We start from the raw sequence: 15,790 nt of genomic DNA, 5'->3' as shown, positions 1-15,790 counted from the left end.
AAAGACTTAATGTGACATCACCTATATGAGTGTTTTGAAGAAATATAGAGCATGGATTCCAGAACCAAGGCAGAGAAGATAGAAAATGAAAAGTGAGTTGAAAGAATGGAAGCTGTAAATCAAAATGGCATAATTGCTAAAATTAAGGCAGAATGGAAGACATACAACAATGGATAAAAATTTCAAAACACTGTGAAAATCATTTCTTGTGGAGAGTTTAAAGAAAGATGTAAGGGCTGTGTAGAGAAAATAATACCCAATGGGAAGAGTCAAATCTGACCCAAAATATATGTTAGTGGCATCTCTCATATAGAAAGTCTATTCTTTCAATGGAATAGAATAAATAGTTGAAGCTATAATTCAAGGAAACTTCTGTATTTGAAACTGAAGGTTTTAAATTTCATTTTTCACGGGCTTATGAAAAACAATGTCCTGGAAAACTTCAGATTGTGAAATATTCTGGAAAATTATTGAATTTAAAAGAACAAAAAGTAATTTACTCTTTGGAGAAAAAAGAAATCAAACGTTTAAGAAAGAAAATATTAGACAAGCTTTATGCTCCTCACAACATTACTTTGGACCAGATAATAGTAAAGTAACATCTAAGATACAGAAAGAAATATTTTATATTCAGTCAAACCATTCTTCCAATGTAAAGTCTACGGACAATCAATTTTGAACATATAAGGAATAAGGAAAGTTTGTTGCCAGGAAACTGTTCTTGATGAAACCATGAGAGAACAAATTCAGCCAGTCAGAGAAGATGCTAGAAACTGGGAGTTATAATGAGCATTGCACGTATATAACTGAAAAGTTTTCTGAGATGTTAAAATGTGAGGGAATATGGTGACAGAACAGTGTAGATGACACATGATCTGATAATGCTGACATGATGAAAATAAGAGAAATGAGGAAGTATTAGGATAGGATAGTAGCCAAATTAACTGATTGCTTCCCTTTTAGTATCTAGGTAGTCATGTATAGCTGGCCTACCTGTGAATTAGAAATGTAAGCATGCTTAACAATATAATGAAAACCATGAAAGCAGAGATAATATTTAGTAAATACTAGTGGAGGAAATGTGTTTTGAGCAAAGAAGTTGTCATTTTTTTCTTTGATAGGGAACTATAGATGCTGTCTGAAAAATTAGAAGTTTGAGGAGTTCGTATTAATTTCTAAATATAAAAGAATTATTCATTTAAAATAAGAAATAGACTGGTAAAAGATGTAGAACTACTATGTAAATTTATGATTACACAAATGGTATGCCTTTACGCCATGTACAGAGAAACAACATGTATCCCATTTGTTTACAATAAAAAAAAAAAAGGATGTAGAACTAGAAAAAAGAGTACATCTAAACTGAATAAATGTGTTTACTACATCATAAGGCACAAAACAAAAACATCCCAAATCAAGATCCAATTCTATGCTATATTCACTAGGTACATCTCAAAGAGATTAAGAAAGTTTGAGATATGGAATGTTGAATATTATATATGACAAATTAAAGCAAAAGCAAAGCAAATGTCATGATGTTAATAATAGATAAGGTCAAATTCAGTTCAAAAACAATTAAATGAGGCCAAGAGGGTTCTTTATGTGCTAAATGCTGAACATCACAATGACAGTGGTGATGTGATAGCAGCAATTTTCCAGAGCCATAGTTACAGGAGTTTCTAAGAAAAATAGATGTAAACATTAGAAACACAGCTTATAGGAAACTTAACTCATTATTCTCTATTCAAATAGAGCAGGTTGACAGAAAGTAGAGACCTATAACAACACAACTAATAATCACTTGCTAAAGTATATAAACAAAACTCTACCTTAACATCAGAAATACATCCACTTTCTCAGCATCCTTTAGAATATTTTAAATGAAAGTTAGTAAGCTACAAAGAAAATCCCAATAAAATTTTAAAAATGAACATAATATAACAATCATTTTGTATATGTTAGCAATATAGTGATTATATAATTATATAATTTTCTGATAATGGTACAATAAAAAAACCAATTAAATCACTAACAAAAAGGAGAAATATAGGGAAAGTTCTTTTAAGCAAAATGAAATTATGAAATACAGTGACAATATTTTTAAAACAAAAGTGGAGAATCAAAATTCTACCCATAAATCCTTTGGAATACAATTAAATCAGAGGTAAATAAATAGAATAAAGGCCCATTGACAACTAAAAAAAAAAAAGCTTGGTAGCTTTAAATAATTTCATCAACAAAGAAGAAAGAACAAAAGCAAAAATTTAAACTTTGACAAAAATTTAGGTTAAAAATAGTAACTAAATAAAGAAAAAATAATGGAAATTAATAAAGACAAACTCAGAAACCAAAGTGCTAGAAAGCTAAAAACCAGAATTAATAATTAATAGCTATTTAAGAAAAAAGGAAGTACTTTATTAATAATGAAAGGAGAAAAAGTAGAACAACTACAACCATACAACAAAATGAACTAGTGAGCAGCAAAGAACCAAAAAGTAGAAGAGAGAATTAAAAGAATCATTAAAAAAAAGTTTTAAAACTCAGAGAGAATGCATCTGAAGTAAATAATTTTTGAGGGAAAAAGAAAGTGTACCAAAATTTGCCTCAAAAGAAAGAATTTTTGATTTTTCCTAAAAAAGTAAATTTTTTTCACAGAATTTCCCCCCCCCAGAAGTACTAGGTTCAGAAATTTTCAAAGGAGAGCAAACAATGCCAATGTCACTTAAACTGTTTAAAAAATGAAGAGAACTAAAGCGTTCATATATTTCATCTGAAATCTGACAAAAAATGCCCAACTCTCTTGAAAATGAAGTTAAAAAAGCAACTATGTATCAATCTTATGGATATCACCTATAAATATTAATGCAAGAAATTATATAAAATTTAGTATGCAGACTACACAAATATGTATAGAATAATTCACCAAGAAAAAAAGGGAGATTGTTACAGAATATATTGATCATTTACCATTAGAAAAGCTAGCAATATATCATTTTAATAAGCCTAAAAAGAATATATAACCTTGATAGATATTGGGAAGTCATTTGATGAAATTCAGTGACTATTATTTATTTAAAAATATAAACTGTAAATAGTATAAACATCTTACATTCCTAACACAAATGATGTCTATTCCAGCATGAAATCAAACAGAATATTTAATGAAGAAATAGTGTCCTTATTCACAATTATATCAGGACCAAGTAAAGGGTGTCTATTATTACTCTGTGTGTGTTTCGCACTTTAACTACATATAGTAGTAGGGTTTGTTTTTATGTTCTAGTACATGTGAACAGTATAACAATGTAATTTGGTTTGCATTTGCTAGAAATGGTAGCTAGCGCACTTAAGGGAATTAAAGAAATTAGAAATATAAGAAAGGTATTGTTTGAGAACAACTATATAATTTGCAGATGAAGATTGAAAAAACTAATAAATCTTCACAAACAATAAAATAATTCATAAAATTTGGGCTCAAAATCAGTGTACAGAAATCAATAACTTTTATATTTGCAAATAGTGACGTACTAGAAGATGTAGTAGAAGGAAAGATCACATTTGTAAGAATCCAAAAGGGAAACTATACTGAAATAAGCCTATCATTTAGCCTTACCTAATCAACAAAACAGAAAAGAGAAATCAGACATAGACAAAAGCATATAGGAAGTTTATGTAAAATGTGGCATTCTATCTCAGTGTGGAAAAGGCAAATTATTCAGTATGTGGCATTGATACAACTGGAATATCCTTTCTAATAGGGTTGGATCCATGCACTAAGATAAAATAACACATTTCATAGGAAAGGATATAAAAATAACCTTTAAGCAGTTTAAAAGATGCTTAATTTTACACATAGTAAAACAAGTGCAAATTAATACTCCACCGAGGTACCATTTATCTATCAGACTGAAAAATTGTTATGAGGCTGTAAGGAAATAGACACTATTAGACAATATTTATGTAAAACCATCAATTCCAGTTTTTAGAAATTATTTTACATACATCAAAGGATGTGTCTATGAACTTCTTTATTGCACTTTCTTTTATTGTAGTAAGGTAAAGGAATCAGCCTAATTCTCCATGAAGAGAAACAAGCTAATACCTGATAAATTACAATATATTCATGCAATAGAATCCTGTGATGCTTTAAAACTATTGAACATTCATATATGCTGATGTGAAAAATATATCTGAGATGGATTACTAATGGGACAAAAGTTGGAATTAAACTATATATGATATCATTTGTAAAAATAGAGAAATATGAATATTTACTTGTATGTGCATAAAAAATTATATAGGAGACAACAGTGAAGATAATCTTTTTACAATCTTTAAAATTTTTTTTTTAGTTGTGGGTGGACACCTTTATTTTTATTTATTTATTTTTATGTGATGCTGAGGATGGAACCCACCGCCTCACACATGATAGGCAAGTACTCTACCACTGAGCCATAAACCCAGCCCCTATAATCTATCTTACTCACAAACTATGTGAATGTATTACATATTCCAAAATAATTTTAAAACATTTGCCTTTTAAATGTTTTAAGATTCACTTTGTAGTATATTACCATCTGAGATATATATATATATATATATTATGAAAATATTTGCAAAATATAATAATCTTATAACTAAGGGTCAGTGAGAAAAACATTTTTTTTGAGATGGGATTCTTTCTATGTTGTCCAGGTTGGCCTTGAACTTCTGGGCTCAAATGATTGTCCTCCCTTGGCCTCCCAAGTACTGGGATTACCTATGTGTTCCACCAGGCCCAGCAAACCAGGGTTCAGTGAGGTACTTTTTTTGTGATGCTGGGGATCAGGGTCCTGGTCATGTTTGGGAAGTGCTCTACCACTGAGCTTCATTCCCAACCCTTGGGAACAATTTTTAACATGACCTTTTGGTAGTTATAGAAAATTACAGATTTTTTTGTTGTTTATTACATCTTAGAGATGGAGGAGCTTCAGATTTTCTAGTTCAAGTTTCTCCATTTATAGACCAAGAGGATTATCGAAAACTCAGTAAATGTATTTTCTGTTGTTTTTATAATAGCAGACTTCCCTGCCAAAAGTCACTGTAGCTAGTTCAAATAAGGATGATGATTAGTAAAAATATGAAATAAAATGTTGCCATGCTTTATGGGAACTAGAAAATATCAGAAGTTTAAGTAAAGTTTAAGTAAAGTTTGTTGCCTACCAAATAATCTTTTGTATCTGATCTCCATTGCCTACCAAATAATCTTTTGTATCTGATCTGCCTCTTTTTGTTTCCGTTATCTCCATTCCCCTCCTTTTTTTCTGTACCTTTCTATGTGCTTAGTGTACATGTCTCCAAATGCAGTACTCAACTCTCAATGCTTTGCAGGAGATTTCATTGAAATTCCCCACTGCTGACTGCACGCTGTATCTAGATGGATTAGTCACAGATCAGGTCCTGCATCACCCATTCAATCAACTGTTGAGGTGACTATTTGGTATGGCCCTTCTGCAAGCCTGAGGAACAGGCTGGGCACTGCCATGTATGTCTCTTACATTCCATTCACATGCCAATAGGGCATTATACCCTTCATCCAAGAGAGACAGGGAAGCTAAAACTCCCTTTTCAAATTGAAAAGAAAAAGTAAAGTATTGGCTTCATGAGAAACACTTATGCTAGAAGGTCCACTCCTTCAAGTCATAGTAGACAAGAATAAACAAGATACTTGAACTAAGTTTTAGATCTTAGTGTCTCAAATTAAAGGATCAAGTATTAGTAATGCTTTTCTTCTATCACTGGATTGAATGGGAGTTCCCATAAAAGAGACGATTTTATTCACCCAGGGAAGATTTCCCTGATGCATGACTAGTGTAAAGGGGCAGGAACCACATGGCAGTGGCAGTTGTTGCAAACTCAGGCCCTTTTCTAACTTTTCCACATCTACAAGGGAATTCTTCATGCTGGTTAGCCATGGTGTACTTACACAGCTGATAGAATTGTACTCTGAAAATTGTATGACAGAAAATAAATATGCAAATAAAAATGCTTCTGCATCCCTGAGAGGCTGGGTGCAATACATAAAAAAGTAACTGTAGCAAGCAGACTTTGAAAATGTCCTTATTCCTGCATATGGATTTACTCTTAAAAACAAATCCAAGAACTTGTACTTTTTAAATTCTCTAAGTCACTATGCAACTTGATTTTATTGGCATGTATATGTGTGTGTATATGTGTGTGTGTGTGTGTGTGTGTGTGTGTGTTTAGATTTTTTTGTGTGTGTTTTTAGTTCTGTGTCCCAACTAGATAAGTAGATTTTCTGATAACTGATTGACTATAGGCTATTTTTGTTTTGGTATTTAACTTTGTTTTTGTGATGTGGTAAAAATACAGTGTCCACCCCTGTGTTTCAATTAAGTTGAGTAGAATAAGGGCCAGCTTTCAAAAGACTGCTGACCTTATCAGTGTCACTCAGAAACCCTGTTGTCTTGAATAGGAATGTGATGCATGGTCTATTGATGCACACATGTGTTTGAAGATCTAATTTGGTCACATTTTTAGAAAATAGATCTTAAGCCTCCAGTGGGTTTTATAAATTAACAGTGAGATAATTGGAATCAATGTCATATCTAAAAATCTTATTTCTTTGTTTACCCACCAATTATATGAAATTAAATACACATACACACATCCTGCTAAAATTCCAGCTTCACAGACTATTTGTAAGACTGGTGTCTTGTTTTTAATGAGACCATTGATTATCTGATATAGCACATCACTGTAATGATCATTAGAAAGAGGAGGTTTTTAAACCTTCAGTAAATTTCACTTATCTATACTTTCTCAATTGCACAATGCCTGCATTTTCTGGTTTCCAAATTTTACATAATAAGTAGCAAAAAAGACAGAATGGGAGGAGCAACCAACTACATACATACAAAATAACATTTAATTTTGAGTACAGTAGAGGAATTTTGTTCAGTATCTGAGCCATGAGTCAGTAAATAACAGGAGGTAATAGAACATTATATTAATTCAATACACACAGAGATGTTTAATAACAATGGCATTATCTGTGAGGAGTAAGGATAGCAGTTATTAAATGTTCATATATTCCAATAATATATAATGTTGGTAGAGTGCTTGCCTCGCAAACACAAGGCCCTGGGTTCAATCCCCAGCCCGGAAAAACAAACAAACAAAAACAAACATATATATATATATATATATATATATATATATATATATAATGTTTTAAAATTATTGTAGCATACAGTCTTATTTCCATTTTATAAATGGGGAAACCAAGTTGAAATTATTTGAGAGCTTTAGTTCACACTAATAAGTACAGTAGGAGATCTACTCCATCATAATACAATGCCATCTCATTGCTGCCTCATCCATTGTCTGCAGATGAGCCTTGCCTTACTATCCTGGTGATTGCATAACATAATCCAGGACTATTCTCTGGTTAAAAGTGTATGCTAATGCTTCAAAAGATTGTACTAAATCCATTATGATATAATTTCCAAGATGAAGGTTATTCTCCGTACAGTATCAGAAACTTTAAACTTAATTCTTGAACTTTCTTAACTGCTTAGATTATATCATCAATAATAAATTCCTGGTAAGCTTGTGGGTGGCCTTCTGTTGGAAATCAGCCTTTCCCAGATGATATTACTGTCTTTTGCAAATACCCACACATGTAAAAACATCCCAGCCTTATGCTGTGTCAGGCCTAGCTTCCCAGGATGGAGTTCTTTTTCTTTCTTTTTTTTTTTTGTACATAATATTTATTCTTTTTTTCATGTTTTTATTGGTGCATTATAGTGGTACACAGTGATGGAGTTTGTTATTACATATTCATACATGCATACAATATAACAATGTAATTTAATTAAAGGAAAAAAATAGAGCATAATAAAAAGGGTTTTGCCAAAGCACGCATACTTATGCTCCTCTCTTCCCCAGATCCTCAGATGCTGGGCTGAGAGTGAGGAGAACGTATGTGCATTTTGAAGAAATTATCTATTTAGTTCTTACCTGTAACACCTGGCCTTCCAAATACAAATACTGCCTGAGGTGAGGTACATATGCTTACAGTGAACACCAAGAGCTCCTGAGGCAAGTTCAGAAAGGTCATGCTGGGCCCCCAAATCAAACTGCATTAACAGTACATTCCAAATAAAAGAAATGTTGTCAGCAAGGCTTCTGTTTTCCCTGTTTCCTACACTATCCTCCAGAATGATCCTTATCATAGATTTTCACAAAGACCTTCAGTAAGGCTATTATTTTCTTGAGATATTTGGAAAGAATATGAAAAAGAAGTACAAAGTGAATCAATGAAAAACAAATTCAAATGCATAAACAGGTATCACTTTTTTCTTGGATTAATTTTTTAAAATTATGTTTTAGTTGACATAAAAATTATATTATTTATAAGGTAACATCATGTGTTGATAGATGTATACATTGTGCAATGTTTAAATCAGGTTAAACATATGTATCTCCTTAAACATTTTTCATTTCTTAATGTTAAAAATGCTGAAAATCCTTTCTTCTAACTGAAATGTACAGTACTCTGTTATTCACAGTAATCCAGCTGTGCCGTAGAACACCATGGCCTGTTACTGTAACTTGGTAGCATTGATTATCCTTTCCTCATTCCTTTCTAGTTGCTGCTCTCTCCAGCCTCTGGTAACCAATGTACAACTCCTATAAAATCAATTATTTCAGAATCCACAGATCATACAGTATTTGTCTTTCTTTGCCTGGCTTATTTAATTGAACAAAATGTACTCTAGTTTCAAACATGTTGCAAATTACAGGATTTTATTCACTTTATGGATGAATAGTATTCCCTTGTGTATATGTACCACAATTTCTTTATTCATTCATTAGATCAGGCACGCAGGTATTACCATTTCTGGCTATTGTGAATAGTGCTGCAATAAACATGGGAGTACAGATGTCCCTAGCAGACTGATTTCATTTCCTTTGGATATATATACAGTTGTGGGATTGCTGGATCATATGGTAATCCTATTTTTAATTTTTGAAGAACTTCATACTGTTTTCCATAATAGTTATGCTAATTTACTTTCCCAGTAACAGTGTGTGAGGATTTCCTTATTCTCTACATACTTCCCAGCACTTGCTAGCTTTTGTTTTTTGATAGCAGCTATTCTTACTGCAGTGAGGTGATGTCTCATAGTGGTTTTGATTTGAATTTCCCTGGATATTAATGATATTGAACATTTTTCATATACCTGTTGACCATTCACATATTTTTGTGAAATGTCTACTTAGGTCTATTTAGATATCACCTTGTATTTTATTTATTTTATTTTTTAGGCATCATCTTTTTTAAAAATACCTTTTGGCTATCATTCCAGTGTCCTTCCTGGAACCAACTCCTATCTACTCCCCTTGTTGACTTCTTTTTACTCCTTCTCTTTTCTCTCTTTTGATCTTTTTAGAAACTCTCTCCGGTTCAGGCAGAGCCCTTTAGCCCTCTGCCTTGTTTTGTGGATACTTGCCAACCTGTGGACTCTGTGTCCCTGACAAAGATAAACTTAGGGTACTGTGGTGGAGACTGTGAAATAAATTGACAAAAGACAGGCCAGCAAGGGAAAATAAGGGTGATTCATATGTATTTGGAGCTAACAAAAGAAGTAGCTGGTTGGATAACTGGTTAAAGTTAGAAGTTATACATAATTTAGTGGGGGAAGAGGGTGAGAATTCCTCTATGGGAAGAAAAAATAGCCTTCTTTAGAAAAGACAAATGGTTTTTCTGGGAGACAAACAAGACATAAGAAAGTTAATGTTCATTTCTGTTGCTGTGAGTGGTCTTTCATCCTTCTTCATGACCTTGAATCTCCTCTGAAGAGAGGACTTAGGAAAGCTTTACCTTTGGTGTTGGAATAGAAGATACCCTGAAGAAAGAACTTTTGGCAGCCTATTTCCAGAAATTTCTGTGTATGGGCAGAATTAAGGAAGTTCCGAAGAGCTTTCTTTTGCATTAGTTGGATCTCAAATATCTTCATCTTAAAATAATCTTTCTACCAAGTCTGGATTCTGAGTGGGTCCCATGGTGTGAACTGAGGTTTCTGGAGTTTTGAAACATGGTAGGCCTGCCTTCCATGCTCAAAGGATTTCTTAATGATCCTGTGTAGGTTGGTCAAGGCTTTTCACAGGACAAACAGTGCCCTCACTGAGCAGAGTTCACATTCTGGGTGTTAATAAGAACATTTCACGTGTTACAGAAACTAAGGAATTTAGACTTTCCTGGGAGTCATTATGCTTTTGACTAGAAACATACCATTTGCAAGGCAAAGTTTATTTATTTGAGAATAGTGGAAGGGTTGTAATAGAGGAAACAATTTATTGTTTTATGGTGAGTTTTAACAGTAATTATAAATATTAAAATTTGTATGCCATGTTCTTCATTCTTGCATGTTCACGTTCACATAAAAATAACGAATATAAGTAATTTTAAAAGTCTTATTGCCAGATACCAAGAACCTAAAGCAATTCCTAAAGTGTCACAATTATGATATTTTTTCCATATTTTATTGATAAAGAATGTCCTATTAGAAAGATCACATTATATGCCTAAATTTACACAACTGTAAGCAGTGAGGATATATGGAAACCAGGTATATGTGATTCAAGTCTGTACCAGGAGTGATGGAGCCTGGCATCTGTTTATTTGACAGAATTTGTCAGGGATCCATGAGAATCCAGTTGTGGATAAGATGGCAGTTTCTTCAATTTTAAGCAGTTGAGTTGAGGTAATGATAATATGAGTATCTTTTAGATTGTTTGGCATTCATTTTATAATATACTTTGTGTACAATATAGGCACTGAGAATAATTTGTAGAGATACATTCCTTGACCTCAAGGAATTCCAGGCTAGCTGATTAAGAAACACATCCATACATTTAAAAGCTAAAGGATCATTTCAAGGCAACTCCTAAGCATATCCACAATGGTGGTCTTCAATTGCCATTGTCAATTATGTCTACACAAGATGCCCTGAAATAGGAACCGAAGAAGTAATCATCATATTTCTCTCCCAACGCAACACCTGCACCCTGGCCAGGCCCAGCCTTTGGTGTGCAGACATGTCCCCCTAGGGATGAGGCACTAGGGCAACAAGCTCAGGTCTCTGGGGAAGAAGATTCGGGCTCTAAATGGGAGGAGGAAAGGTGTGGGCTTCAGGCAGGTGCATCCTTTTTCCTTTACAGGACTCCTCACCCTGTAGAATACAGCCAAGAGAGAAAAAAACAGGAATCTTCTGACGTCCAGAGTCTTCTCAAGCTTGGAGCCAGCGGTCCACATAGTGAGCCTGTGGGCACTGCTCCTCCAGCCTTTCTCCCCAGAGGCATCTTTCTCCTGGAAGGCATGTCTCCTAGTGCTCTGTGCCTTTTCACTGTTCTGAACACTCCACTTAAGTAAACGGAGCTTGGACTGAAGGCATTCTTTTCTCCCTGGTTATTTGCGTTTTAAGCTCTTTAGCTATAGATTGAAAAGCTTTGTTTTCAATTAAAGGAATTTCAAGCAATTGCAACTAGATGGATGAGATTAGATTTGGTCCTGAAGGATTCCTCTTTGTCCCCAAAAATCCTGTTATTGTCATTTGTACTAGACCTAGGCATGAATAGACTTCCTTCTGAAACTATTCTATAAACCTTGTAGAGTGTGTGCCTACTGTGGCCAACAGTGTCAAATATTATAAAATGTTCACCTCTTATTCGTTCAAGTTGTAGTCTTCTGTCTTTCCATTTTATTCCTTGGAACATCTATTGTATGTTTTGGAATCTTTCATATCTTTTGCCTGCTTTTTCGTAGATTTTCCCTCTGCCTCATAGATGAATTCTTCAGTATCAATACTAATTATTGCTTTGACATCTTTAGAACAAGAGTTACCTTTTCAGTTACTTTTATTTTGATTATTCTATTTTAGTTCCATATTTTCTATCAATTGTTCATTTTTCTAACTTGTTATTTCACATCGAATTTCTTTCTCTTTGTTTCATAAGTTATTTCCTTGTTTCAAAATATACCCAGTGTGTCATTTTCCAACTGAGCACAGGCATAATAATTGTAAAGTGTTTGTTGATGGTTTATAAAAATATTTAAATTTTGTGAATTTGTGATTCATAAATTGACTTTTTGTCTTTTGTTCTTACCCTTTGAATCCCTTTCATGGCTTAACTTTGGTTTTCCAAGCTAGTTTTTAAAGATTTTAAACTTGTGTTGGTTTTCATTCCCTGCCCCGCCCCCCTTATCTGTGTGGCCACCTTCCTATTTAGTTGTTTTGCAGTTTCTTCACCTGTTCTTCCAGGACTCCATTCTAGACTCAGGGCTTCCAATGGAATCAAAATATGTCATTCTGATATATAATCCTGGGCATAGGATTATTTTGAACTGAAAGTCAGTTGAGAAGTACAGATGCATAGAGACTCCTCTACCCTCCCCTCATCCTCCTAAAAGCAGGGCATGTATTTCCCTATGGGGAGGTGCGCTCTCCTCTTCTCGGTACAGGTTGGCAAGAGGAAATCCTCACCTGATTTGGGATGCCAACACCTGAATGAGTTTGCATAAGCAGACTGATGTAACATTACCCAGGGATTCCATTAAGTCTCTCCTATGTTTCTTAATCATTTTGGGGTTAGGGTTCCTATTGACCCTGGTTAATTTCACTTCTTTTCTCTAAACTCCTATGCATGTAAATATTAACAAATATTGTGTTCCTTTTCTCTTCTTAGACTTTTGTTAGTTTAATTCATAGGCTCCCAGTAACAGAAGCTAAGAGGAGACAGGAAAAGCTTTCCTCCCTGACATCTTAATAATGTGTTTGGGGGATTCTTCCCACAGTGATGTCTGCAGTGCACCAACATCTTGGTTTGATTAATAATGAGGAAGCTGTATGTTTTTGCTCTCCTATCCTCTCAGGCCTACATTTTAAAATAAGGTCACAGTTTCAGTCAAGTGTGTTGGCAACAATTTTTTCCACTTTTACCTGCAGGAATTATAGGGAAAACCTGGTTCCAGGTCCTCATCTGACTTTTAGTTGCCTTCATTTTATAGATGTCTTTTATTACTTGCTACTTCACATTTCTTTTTTATTTTCCAAAATAGTCTTTACCTAATATTTGAGGCTGACTTATTTTTTAAAATATAACTTATTGTTAGCATATCCTATCTTATCCAAACTTGTTATAAAAGTGTTTGACTTTACATTTTAGATTTACCTTTCATGTGTCTCAAATATCATTTTTCTAAATTAAAAGCAAGCAATTAGTAAGAAGTTAGCTGTGTGACTTGCACAAATTAGAGTTGCAATTTTATGTTAAATTTACTTGTTTGTTTTCAACATGGACAGAAGCCAGGGACATTTTTCTCAATAAAGTGCATATTATTTATATCCTTAGCCTTTACGTCTAAGATTAACCAGCAATTGCAAAAATGTTGTATGCTCTGAAACAATTTTGTGTATTTTCACTTATAAAAAGCTCACCCTCCCACCTAACTTTCCAAGGATGTAGTTCATACAAATTAAGATAATGACGCCTGTAAGTATCTTCCAAATACAGAGACCACTATTTTGCCTAATGGCAGCAAGAGGTCATTTCAGTAAAGAACACATCACACACACAATATCTCTATCAGTTGAACTTGTAAGAGTCACAAGTAAAATGGATGCCATCGCTTGACTTAAAAGTCCTCACTGAGAGTCAAAACATCAGTGATAAATAGCAATGTACAAGGATGAATAATCTTCCAAGATAGATTTTTTAACATGTTGTATGTCTTAAATATTCTGCTAATCTCATTCATGTCCAGGGTTTGAGCAAGTTGAGATATATATCTGAATATCTGTAGTAGTATGACTAATTATCTCTACATACATTTATCATTAAATAAACCTCACAGGAGACAAAATGATTGTTTACTTAAGCAGTATAATACTGGGGATGGTAGATAGCTCTAGAACACAGGATTACATTGCCAGAATGGCACTATTTATTAAGCTATGATAACGCTAATGTTCCTCTTTGATGTATAGCATGTACGACTTCAGCTGAACTTGTAGAGAGCCTTAAGGATGTTTCATTGAACATTTAGTATGGCAGCCAGCCAGAATACATTTAGCTTAAGCCCAGATGACGGGCTGGTAATGAGGTAGTGATTGATGACCACAGCTTCCTTATGAAAACCTGCTTGATATGCTGGGGGGGAAATGCATTGCCAGCTCTTTTCATTTCACTCCCTGTTATATTAGTTATTTTTACTGTGGAAGAAGTTACATGGCTTGGGCTTATGCATTCTTGGCATCACTTTTAGATTACAATCGAACAGTGGCATGGAATTTTAGAAGTCCAACCCTATGGCTATATTTATGTATAATTCAAATCTCAATTTCAAAGGAGTCTTTAAAAATCATTTTAAAAAACTATAACTGTGTTATCCACAAAATACTTTAATACTCTCAGTATGCATGTTTTTAAATGCTATAGATTCTGACTCCTTTATGCACCCCACCGTGTAAGCCCTCCCTACTTCCATAGCTTTAAAGAAAGTATATTTGTCCGATTGCTCAATGTTTCAAAAAATTCTGTTTTCTATTCTTCTTGCATTTTTTAGTTGTGTATTTGTGTCTTTTCCTGAATAAAACATACAAAAAGTATTAATCCATATCTATTTGTAGATACAAACCTTCTTTGATTCAGTTCAGAATGGAATGTTCCTTTAAAGCACCTTTTGTCTTTTGTCCGTCTCTTTATTGCTTTATTCATTTGTTCTCTTACCCTTTGTCAACATAAATCATGTTTCAGATTGGTTTCACAGAAGAGCTTATGATTACAAAATGCCACTTGCTAGAATGACCACTTTGGTTGCCTACTGACCTGGGACAAGGTGGAGCAAGGCCCAGGATTGACATTTCACCCTTAATAAATCTTGCTTGTTGAAATGCCAACAACAAATAGGGTTTGCTAAGATTGACAAGACAAAACAAACTATGCTTCAAGCCAGCTTGATCATGGCAAGCTGGGCTTTCAATTTTGCCAGTCAGAGGAGAGTTTTGTACACTTTTGTTCCATACAGCTGTCACTCCTCTGGGTTTGGTGTATCCAAGCAAAATGCCCCAAAGTCCTGGTCACAAGCCATCACTGTGACAACTCAACTCACACGAGTGAATGGGAAATCCTGCTGATTGGCCCACTGCCGGCAGGTAGTGTGTTTTGAGCAAAGTGAGAAGCCTGTTATACGCCAACCTTCTTGTGGTTATTTCAGTTACTTCCATTTCTTCAATTATTTAAGTTATTAGAGGACCTGGAATGAAACAAATCGAGACAACAGGAGTATTAGTGTCCCATTGAGGTTTGGCTTTTCTCTTGAAGCTTTTGATAATACTTCTTATTGACAGGTTTTGTAAAGGGCAGAAAGTTGTATTACCACTATAATTCTTTACTTTACTTCCCACCAAAAAAATAGTAGCAAAATCAGAGTTGTACCAAAGAGGAAGACTTATCCTTTCCTATTATAGAATTTATCTTTTATTAATAAGTTGCTTACCACTATTACCACTAAACCATACTTTCTTACTAGAGATAAAGAAACTTGTTATTTACTGGGAAAAGTTTCTGGTAACAAAAACTTGACCTGAAATGAATTATTTACAAGTTTAGAAGAAAGGCTTGCTAAGTCAATGCTGCAGCTGAGAAATAAGCCAACAGTTTCTCTAAAACAGCTTGAAGCTGACAAAGCACTAAGCTCTGAGGTCCTAGAGAAGCAGCGGTT

General features: G+C 34.0%; 1 protein-coding gene across 5 annotated transcripts in view; it reads left to right on the top strand.

Annotated features, from left to right (window-relative positions):
• The window catches only part of DPYD (dihydropyrimidine dehydrogenase), an 845,662-nt gene that overhangs the window by 275,320 nt on the left and 554,552 nt on the right, over window positions 1-15,790 (top strand). Inside the window, exon 9 of one of the 5 annotated variants that reach the window (XM_079105434.1) lies at window positions 7,951-8,126. The exons of the other annotated variants lie outside the window; for them this stretch is intronic. Within the exon in view, the coding sequence (XP_078961560.1) occupies window positions 7,951-7,970 (20 nt within the window). The 3' untranslated portion in view covers window positions 7,971-8,126. Of the gene's footprint in view, window positions 1-7,950; window positions 8,127-15,790 lie in introns of those variants that run through there. 5 annotated transcript variants of the gene reach the window in all.

This window comes from Sciurus vulgaris, assembly GCF_902686455.1.
Source record: "Sciurus vulgaris genome assembly, chromosome: 1".
Classification (NCBI taxonomy): Eukaryota; Metazoa; Chordata; class Mammalia; order Rodentia; family Sciuridae; genus Sciurus; species Sciurus vulgaris.
Note: the sequence above shows the minus strand (reverse complement) of the source record. Positions and strands in the feature narration are given on the sequence as shown.